Genomic DNA, 10,634 nt, shown 5'->3' on the forward strand with positions numbered 1-10,634 from the left:
CAAACATAAAATTACTAAACATATAATGCGCCTACACAATATTAATAAGGATAGTGCTAGTGTTAGTGTAATTATCTATAACGACCCTCTAGGACATAAATGATAATAATTCAAGCTAGTTAGTTCGTGAACAGCCCTTTCATAATAAGCAAATTGTGTGCAGTCTATACCAATGCTTGTAACAGCGATCTCAAACCCGGATGTCAAGTATGTTAGCCGCACCTACTATTTAACGGTAGAAGGCTTATGTGCGGTAATGGACTCGTGAGCGATAATAATATGAGACTTAGCGGTTTCGTCTTAGAACAATATTGGCTTTGTAGGTACCTGTGAACAATGCTACCTTTTTAAAGTGTGTCATTTGTTTTTAGAACTTATAAGATTGAGAGTTTAGAGATAAGAACTTTACTGAACTACTAGTAGTATAACTTTTAAATTGAATTCTATTATGGTGAGTGTATGTATGTATATTAAAATGTAACACATTTACAACAATTGTATCAAATCAATGATTTTGTATATCCAAATATGTTTATGTGTTAACAGCTAAGTAATATCAATTATTAAATATCTTATCAGTACTCACCTATATTTCAATTAATTCTGCTCATATCCATTAAGGATAGAAACATGTGTAAATAACCACTTTTGTTTGTGTATGATTTTAAATGCATAAAACCCTAAACCAATAGTAATTATCAATTTTACAGGAAGCTATGAATGTAAAATTACACACAATTAAATGAAATTTATTGACAAAGTCATAACTGCGGTAATGTGAACGTGTTTTATGAACACAATGAACGAATTTTCATAAATATGGTAATTCTGTTTACATTTTGCAGTATCATGATTGAAATATGTTGAGCTTTTTGTTAAATTAAAATCACCGTGACTTCATTTGTTTGGTCATTCACTTAATTAACTTCTGATGTGATTGTGTACTGTGATTTTCTTTTGTTATTATATAATGTTGATATTCGAGAGTGTTTAATTTCCTTCCGAAAATATTTGCATAGCATTTCGATTACTTGTATTAATTATTGTGTGTGTGTGTGTGTTATTATGGACTGTGTATTTGGGAGTTTCAAATAAAATATAAAAATTATAAATCTTCATCACTTTAATTTATTTGTATAAATAACCATATTACTGATAATAATATAGAATGATCACTTGTTTTCGCTATTTACAATCATATACTACAGCAGTCTTTAAAATTTTAATATCTATACACATGATAACGAACAGGCAATAATAGTTCACTTACATACATTTGGTATAGCACTTACATTCTAATAATTACAATATTTACAGCGCGCTTCTAAAACTACTTTATGTACAATTGTGACTGGAAGGTGGGCAGAGTGCCCGTCTAGACTAGGTAAGCTTGCACGGCGTTGCCCGTGTCGACGAGCGGCGGCGGCGGCGGCCACTGGCGCATGTCCCGCCGCCGGCCCGGGGCCATGCCGTGCTCCAGCGACGAGTAATCAGAGTCTATTGATGAATAAATATGATCTGAGATCGGCCTTCCATCTGGCCCGTACGCCACCGCCTGCGTCTGCCTCACAGCTGACGGCGACTGCCGCACTTCACTACTATACTCCGGCGGGGCGCTAGCACCTTGCCCTCCTCCCAACACAGGTGATCTTTCAGGGAAAGGCAATGTGCGGTTCCCACCGTTAGGCACCGACGAATCTAATGTATAAGTATTCAAACTCTTTCTATAGTTGTGGCTCCGCGCCTTATGATTCGGCTGCGATTCCGGCATCATGTACCTGAGGCGCTTCCAAAACCTTTTCTCGCCCCATCGTAACCGCGACCCCGTTTTTAGATAGGGACGCAAATCGGGGTCGCACATCGCATCCGCCACAACGGAGTATTCTTCTATTAGTACTAGTTTATAAATACACCCTTTCAACGCATCGTGCAGCCCCTGACGGAATTCGTATCGAGACCATTCCGTTTGCATGAAATTTCTCGTTAGCACGATGATTATTCGTTTCGATGCTTCCGCGGTCTCAACGACAGGCGGCGCGCATTGCATGTACTGAGCGCCGTGGTGTGGAATGTCTCTATAATGAAGGCAGAGTCGGTATGATGGATTCCCGTTTTCTAGTTCATTTGCCAGTGACTGAACGACAGATTCTTCATCTTTCGGGCTGTAGCAAACATAAGCGTCGTATAACTTTTGGCTCTCTTCAAATGCGCCCGAAAATGAGAACACTCTGATGCCACAATTTGTGTACAGCCACACTCTGAGTGAATCTCTAAAAAGGAATAGTACGACGAGGGCCAATAAAATTAACATAAAGCCGGTGAGCGTCGAGACCATCATGGGAACATAGTTGGACACAAGCATGTTTCCGATGACTGAATTATCAGCATAATAATCGCTGCAGGCTGTACCGTTTAAATTGAGCTCTTTTTTCTGAGGCGGCTTCGCGTCGCCGTTCCAACACCATACGTCGGTAATGTCGATGATTTTTTGCGCATTCTCAGCCAAATATGCAGTTAACTCTTGTAAGTAGCGACATTTGCAAGACCACAGGTTGTTGCCCAGTGACAAAGCTTTCAGATTTGGGTTGTTGTTAAAAGTCCACACGCCAAAATCGACTAGTCTGTTGCCATCAAGGCGTAACACTTCTAAAGATTTTAAAGAAAGAAATGATATGTTAGCGATATGGCTAATGAGATTGTTTTGTAAGAACAATTCTTTCAAGCTACTCAATTGTAGGAATTCATACCCTTTCAGTTCTTTTAGTTTGTTGTTGCCCAAGTGTAGAATTTGTAGAGCATTCAAGCCGGCAAAAGTTCGATTTTGTATGCTATCGACGTTGCTGTTGTTCACGTACAGCGATCTCATTTTCTGTCTTCCAATAAAAACGTGGTCTTGTAGTTCCTTTATATTATTTCCATCTAAAAATACCTCGGTTGCATCCATGGGTATTTTGTGCGGTATTTCTATTGACGATTGTCCGGAACAGTCCACAACGTTCGTGTTCCACAATGGATCGTGGTAACAGGTACAGTTTTGAGGGCATGTCATTTCACAGTCACACGCATCATAGTCGCAGCAATGACAGATTGCAAAACAATGAGTCTCATACTTACAAAGAAAGTCAGTTGTTTTTAAGTTAGTTAGGGGCACATGAGTTCCACTTCGAGTGTTCGTCATTTTACACAAAACATTTTCTAAGTCCATCACACGCGGATATTGTCTCATAGCGGTCATATTGTTTATGATCGGTAACCACTCCATAGTACAGTCACACTGAAACGGGTTGCCGCCGATATAAAACTCAGGTAAACTTTTATTGAGCGGCACTGTAGCTAAACGCATACTATTAAGTTCTAAATGCACAAGTTCATTAGCATACATGTCCACACGCGTCAAGTTCTTTTTATCGAAAAACGTATTCACATGAATATTGTTCAAAAAGTTATTATTGATAAACAACAGTTCAACACTATTAGGAATCGCCATCGGCGATATTTCCGCTATACGATTATGGCTAACGTCCAATGTCTTTATACGGATCTCATCTTGCAACTTGTAGTAGTTACCCAAGTGTTCAATGAAATTGCCGTGAATGTCTAACCACTTTAGATTGCTGGGCACAAACGCGTAATCGAACCACACTAGATGATTTTCCGATAAATTGAGCCACAAAAGGCTCGCGAGCGTCGAGAAGACACCGTTGATGTCAGACAGGAAATTCCCATCGAGCCGGATGGCCTCCAGTTGCATATTTCTGCTAAAAGTCCCTCTCTCGATTGACTGGATCTTGTTCTTGGCGATGTTAAGCACTTGTAAGCTCGGTAAGTCCCAAAACATTCCGACGGAGAGATTCCCAATTTGATTGTCAATCAGTCTCAGTCCCGTTAATTGGTTTAGGTTTTTGAAGGAACCATTTTTGAAGTTGGATATTTGATTCTCTCCAAGGTCGAGTGTTTTGAGGAAAGAGAGTTCCCATAATGCGTCGGGAACCTCTAAAAGTTGATTGGAGCTCAAATCCAACTCTTTTAGGTCAGAGCAATTTTTGAAAGCTTTGCGGTCAATATTTACAAGCAAATTGTTGTTGAGAGTCAATTTGCTTAAAACAAATAAACCGTTGAATAGGTTCTCATCTATTGTATGAAGCCGATTCTCCGCTAGATTTAGCGTATGTAGATTATACAGCGGCAGGAATGCATTATCTTCGATGTAGCCAATAGAGTTGTTCTTGAGGTTCAGTATTTGAAGGAAGAATAGATCTTTGAATGTTTTTCCATCGATTCTAGTTAAGGCGTTGTTGGATAAATTCAAAACTATTAAGCGTATTAATCCCAAAAATGTTCCGTCATCAATATGACTACTAGTGAGTTGATTGCTTGATAAATCCAAAACAATCAGCTGTTCCAAGCGATGAAATATTCCTCGAGCCAATTCAAATAGAGTATTATCGTTAAGGTATATTTCTCTTAATTCTCTAGCATTAGCAAAAAGGCCTTCGGGCAGTGTATGTAGGTGGTTATGTGATATGTTCAGGACTCTCATTGATACAAGTCCGTTGAAAGCCTCACTTGATATGTCAGAGATATTGTTATGTTGTAGATATAAATGTTGCAAGCTCCTTAATTTTAATAATTCTGAATCTTCAGGCAGCGACTTAATCTCGTTATAACTCAAGTCTAGGCCGTGCAAGTTTGATCCACAGCCTTGTCCGAATCCAAGTTGTCCTACTGTTCTTATTCTATTGTGCGTCAAATTCAATGTGCTCAAATTTTCCAGAGAGCAGAACACGCCGGAAGGAACAAATTTTATGTTATTCTGAGCGAGATCCAACGACTGCAGTTCCGACAATCCATTGAAAGCATTCAGAGATAATTCTAAATTCTTAGTAGGACTCCACTCGAAATTCTTGGAGCGTATCTTTAACTTCTTTAATTTCTTCAATTCGTGAAAAGTATTGTCTGGCACTTGTAGCAATTTGCAGTTGTTTATTGTGAGTTCGGTGAGCGCCGAAACCGGACTAAAGTAGTGAGCCCTTAGAGAGCTTTCAAAAAGTAGTAGATGATTGCACTCAATAGCCAGCCGGCTAGTGTCCGAATTCACTGAGATGATGCTGCTGCCGTCACCGTCGAGAGTGCGTATCCTGCAGAGCACGCCGCCGTCCGACCCGCGGTCCGAAACCCGAACGCATTTGTCCGAGCCGTAGGGCAACACCGCCGAACCGACGTGCACCAGCGCACAGAGTACTGCCGTTATAGCGTACATTATCACAGAATTTTCATTTCACCACAAAACGTCTCATAAACACACCCCGTGGGTCGATATCACCATTTCCGAAACAAAGTACGTGGTACACTTGAGCGCTGAAGAAAAACTTCCTAGCATTTCACTGCACTGTAGTCCGTTACGTACTCGGTTGTAATAGTCCTTATTTGTTGAAGTTGATTAAATTTTTTACTCTTGAATTTGTTGTTTATCGTTTGAGATCAGTTTGTGTATTAAATATTTATTGCGTGAAGTAGGGACCGGCGCGAGGTGTAGCACGACCTTCCCGCGGCGCGGTTTGCGTTGCGACTGTCAAGCGGAGCGCTTGACTCGTGGAAGTAGCAGAGGGGCGCGCAACTTAGTCTTCCCCGTCCCCCGCGCCCCTCGTAAGCTCTTCGCATGTTTTTTGAGAGCGAGTAGCGCTATCTAGCGTTGAGTAGCGACACTAAAAATGATGCTCGCGCAGCGATTCAAGTTAAAACTCATTAACTCATTAACATAAAGTAATGCTATCAATGCTAAGTACAGAAAATAAGCCGTTTATAATAATTTATGAAGAGGTTTACTATTCGTTTAATAACTAAGCGTAGAAGTAATAACATTCAAGATAGTTAAACCCTTAATGCTTATTGAGCAATAGTATCTTATAACTTTATTAAAAGTAGTCATGGTGGTGACTTAAAAAATCAATTCAGTTTTTTCAATTAAACAAACCAAGTGATGAAACAGAAAAATTGAAATTCTCGTAAAAATGGTAATAGTGACTTGATCTATTGGTTGAAGTGAAATAAGTAGGAACTTTAAGTATCTACATATGTATATTCGTGAAAAATTAGGTACCTAAGTATAACGATCGATGAAAGCATAAAGTTGTAAGTAATATTAAAAGATTGTCTTTGTTTAATGACAAATAAAAAGCTGATTAAGAGGGTCGCAATGTCCAAACAACATACAAAACATTCTATTGTTGACAGAAAGTTACCTGATATTTTGTGTAGAACTGTCCTTTTACTTACTTTCACAATAGTTCATCGTACTTACAAGTACAAAATGTATGCATTAGAAAAAAAAAAATTGTACTTACACGCACATAATGTGTAAGTTGTTTTATGCATTAGTGTGCATAAACTTCAAAGCCGAAAGGTTTTTAATAAACCATATAAAAGTTTAATGATGCTCCGACACAGTTGAAAACTATCCGTAATTATAAAAGTACTCGCAGTTTCAATCGCGACCCGAGGGATTTAATTCCAACACCCAGAAAAAAATTTGCCTTTTTAACGGACTCAGTACATCCAAATTTTTATCATAATGGGTCTAACAGTTTTTATGAAGAAGTAACAAACATGCACTCACAAACTTTCATATAATATTAGTGTTAGGTATATAATAAGCATATTTTACACACATATCACAAAATTATAAAGTCCATATACCTACCTAAATCTCAAAAGAAAAAATGCTGACGTCTTGTAAAAGCTTTTAATATTAGAACGTCTATTAACCGCTAGATGGCACCACCACAGCGAAGATAAGCAACGACCAACGTAAATCACAGAAACACCCAATCTGCGTACATTTAATAGACTTTAGAATTTTCCTACACAAATTCATTGGCGTAAATCACGTTTGCAAGCTCATAAAAACCATTATGGAGGCACTTTCGAAATTTTTACCGACACTCATAACGAAATTTGAAAATTCACAAATGTTTTATTGTGTCCTAATGTTTTTATCGCACTTCGTGGCTATATCTGACGTACCTACGGAGGGAGAAAAATGGTCTTGTTAAGTGAGAGTATGTTCTGTATTTCTGGTAAATAATTTGCTTATCGCTTTTTATAGGCTTGACGTTAATGTATATTTTTGTATGAGTTTGCTTTGAATTGAAGCTTAATTTGTCAGTATGTGTGAAGGGGGATTATGTTGGAATATGTTTCTGTTCGTGAGTTTTGTAATGGGCAATGTGGATTTAATATTAGTTTGAATAAAATACGTTGTTATAATTATAAATTTGAGATTAGCATGTAGGACGAGAGTCTTTCAAATACTACTTTAAGTTTTGAAAGCCGCGTAGATTAAAATGGCACGAGAAGACAGTAGGTATGTTATAGGCATGAAATACTACTACTAAAAACTATCTTCGGTTTACAAATATTCATTCGTTTGCAAAAACTCACGTAGTTAAAACGACATACATCAAATTAACCCACCAGGACATAATCACCTTAACAACTATTGACAGCAAAACAAATCCATAAAATTAATCCCCAGCCTTAATGTGTCATACTGTGACGTAATAATGGTACCCATTAAACAAAATGGGACAAAAATGGGACATTATGACCACAACCACGTGGGCGGTCTGTACCACAAAGCGACCACAAGTGAAATTCCTCTTCAAATACTTGGAAAATGTTACCACGTACAAAATTATATGTGGTCCAGTGTAATGTTTGGTTCTACTTGTGTTAAAGGGTTTGATGGCAAAAAGTTTGCAGCGGTCAAATATTTGCACTGCGGCTAATGTTGCGCCGTCTAAGTTTATAATTGCACACCAATTGGTGTTGGCCACTGAACTAACGTATTTTCTTTGAGATACGGAGAATAACATTAGGTAGGATTTGAAAGATTCGTAACCATTTAAATATATTGTTAATCACTTCACTGTCCACGGCAATGTAGACACAATAGTTAAACAATCGGTTTGCATCACATAAGACTCATGGGACAGGGAAGTTATTAAGAAAAGAAAATCAAACTGTAATCATAAAATCATACTTGAAGATCAATCAATTTATTCATTAGTTTATAGAAGTAAGTAGTTAGTTTAGTAGTTCATTTAGTAGTTTAGTAGACTTTGAGTCTACTATAATGCCCACACAAAGCCAAAATGTTCAACACTAAAGTTTCTCTCATACACGAAAACATAATTCATATAGGTAAATGTGCTTAGGTCGCCTGTCCACAAGGCCTTGACTGACGGATCGAGATCAAGATTAGGCTGAGATACACGATGACTAACATTTACATAACAAGACAGCTGTTGGTAAATGTCCATCTAAATTGGCACCGCGTTTCCCCAAAGGCATCCCATGTCATGTAGGTTTCACATTATTGCATAATTATAAAGTACATAGCTTTCGTGAAACTACGTGAGGACGAGTATTTTAATATAAGAAGCTATCCGAAAGATTATGTCAGTCATTAATAAAAATAAATCAGTTGATGTTATAGAAATTATACTAGAACGGTTAGCATTAAAAGTTGAAGACAGGACGCAAGTATATCTTTCAATGAAAAGACAGAATAAGAAAAAAATAAGCAATAAACAAAATAAACGGATTGTTAATTCCTCATATCTAATAATTACAAAACAGCCAGTAACCAAACACAAACAAAACATCCATTCGAAAAATTAATTCAAATCTAAACGCGAACGCGACACACGTATGTACATTAGCGAAACCCGTAACGTAATGTCTGCGACCACGTAATGCGAAGTCTTCGTCTCCACGCGACCACAAGCCGAATTGCTAGCGAGGCTCGTGTTTCAGTCAGGATGAGCAAAATAGGCAATTGACAAACAGAAATAAAAGAAATATATATAAGATTCATACTCAAAACATAAATTCGAAGATTAAATAAAATCCCCTCAAATTCACGTAGGTACATTAGCAAAACCCGTAACGTAATGTCTGCGACCACGTAATGCGAAGACTTCGTCTCCACGCTACCACAAGCCGAATTGCTAGTGAGGCTCATCTAGAAGTTTTGCTTCAACGTTGCCAAATGTTAGATGCAATTATTTCAATTGATCTAATTTTGTGGATGCGGTAGTTTTGTACGTTATGTTTAATTGGGGATTTAAAATATGGGCTATCTTTTATTTGTAGAATTATTTTCTTAAGTTGTCTTTATTGTCAGATTATTCCGTGGATTTACAACTTTATTACTTTTATCAAACCAAGCAATCTCCTCAGGTGATTACTAGAGAAAGGTAAAAAAAATGCCAGCTGATTCCTAAGAGGTTCCTTAGGTCTTTTACAAGCGATGACAAATGCAATCGTGTTCGATTTACTAAGAAAGTTTGTAACTATGAACATTGCACAAAGCCATACATTAAATTCTTACACTTCTTACAAACTATTTACTTACAAAAATTACCCTTCCAAAAACACTATCGCAGCTTATTTTTAACACCCATTGTTAATAACCACGCATTTTAATATTTATCATTATCACCCTCACTGATAATGGTTCATTTTAAATTTCTACCCTCCATTAATGACATCCGGAGTTACGCTACTCAGGTAGAAGGCTTATCTAACCCTGCATTAGCACTTCTTCGAACGGACGCAGACTTATTGTTTTGGAGAATATTTGGAGAAAATATTTATTACGTACTTCGTGAGTCATCCCTTGGGAACATGCTAATCCTTTGTTCATTATCTAAGTCTCAGTTTTATGAGCGTTACGTAGCAAAGAAAGGATTTTAAAAGATTAAATGCAATGGTGTTAATATGTTTCTTGAAATGTTATCTATCTAGGGAACTAATGTTATCTAGGTTTGTGGTAATATTGAACGTGTGAAAGTATGCACCTATTAGTAGTTAGGAGAAATATCCATCAAAAGGTAGGTAATTCTAAAGAATTTAAAAAATGTATGGAACATAACTGGATACATTGCTCACGCAAACAAATCTAACCATACTTTTCATCGAAGTAAGTAAGCAAACCATCATCTAAAATCTTCCTCAATATGCCATTGATACAACAATTCACTTTTCTTTATCGTATATACCTATATTCCGCTCCAAACTGTATCAAAAATAAAAATAGAATGTTAACCCCACGCTACTCGCGCCACACTTTAATCTACATCCTCAAGACGCATCTACGTGTACGTATAACATTCCTGGTCTATTGTACCGCTCTCCGGTACTCGGGACACGGCAGTAATGTGTTGACATCATTATACGACCGCAATAAGAGCCACAATGCAGATAAGATCCGTGTTCGAATACATTCAGAGGGTTAAGTGAGGGTGGGCTTGGGGCTTCGTTTGTTAGTTTCTTGGTACATGTGTTTGTGTTTTGAGTTTATGTTGGAGACGAGGAAATAAGACTGAGAGTTTTTAGATGATTATTGAAAGAAACCTGAAGATAAGTGTACCATATTTCAAACCTTGTCTCACATTAGGTAGGGGAGAGTGGGGGAATTGCGGACGCTGAAGGGAAATAACGCACAACATTCGTACTATTAGTAATTATCAGTCTGTCTTTATTAATTATCAATCTTTAGTTATTTGTCTACCAACACAATTATACTTATTATATGAGATCAATCAATAAGTATAATATTTTTAGCAAAA

General features: G+C 37.5%; 1 protein-coding gene across 1 annotated transcript; it reads right to left on the reverse strand.

The window, feature by feature from the left end:
* Positions 1-1,105: 1,105 nt before the first annotated feature.
* LOC110370297 (toll-like receptor 7) lies at positions 1,106-5,583 on the reverse strand. Its single transcript, XM_021326044.3, has one exon. The coding sequence runs from the start codon at positions 5,258-5,260 to the stop codon at positions 1,376-1,378; it is 3,885 nt and encodes a 1,294-aa protein (XP_021181719.3). The 5' UTR covers positions 5,261-5,583; the 3' UTR covers positions 1,106-1,375.
* Positions 5,584-10,634: the final 5,051 nt, after the last annotated feature.

The sequence above is a fragment of the Helicoverpa armigera genome, chromosome 7 (genome assembly GCF_030705265.1).
Source record: "Helicoverpa armigera isolate CAAS_96S chromosome 7, ASM3070526v1, whole genome shotgun sequence".
NCBI classification, from domain to species: domain Eukaryota; kingdom Metazoa; phylum Arthropoda; class Insecta; order Lepidoptera; family Noctuidae; genus Helicoverpa; species Helicoverpa armigera.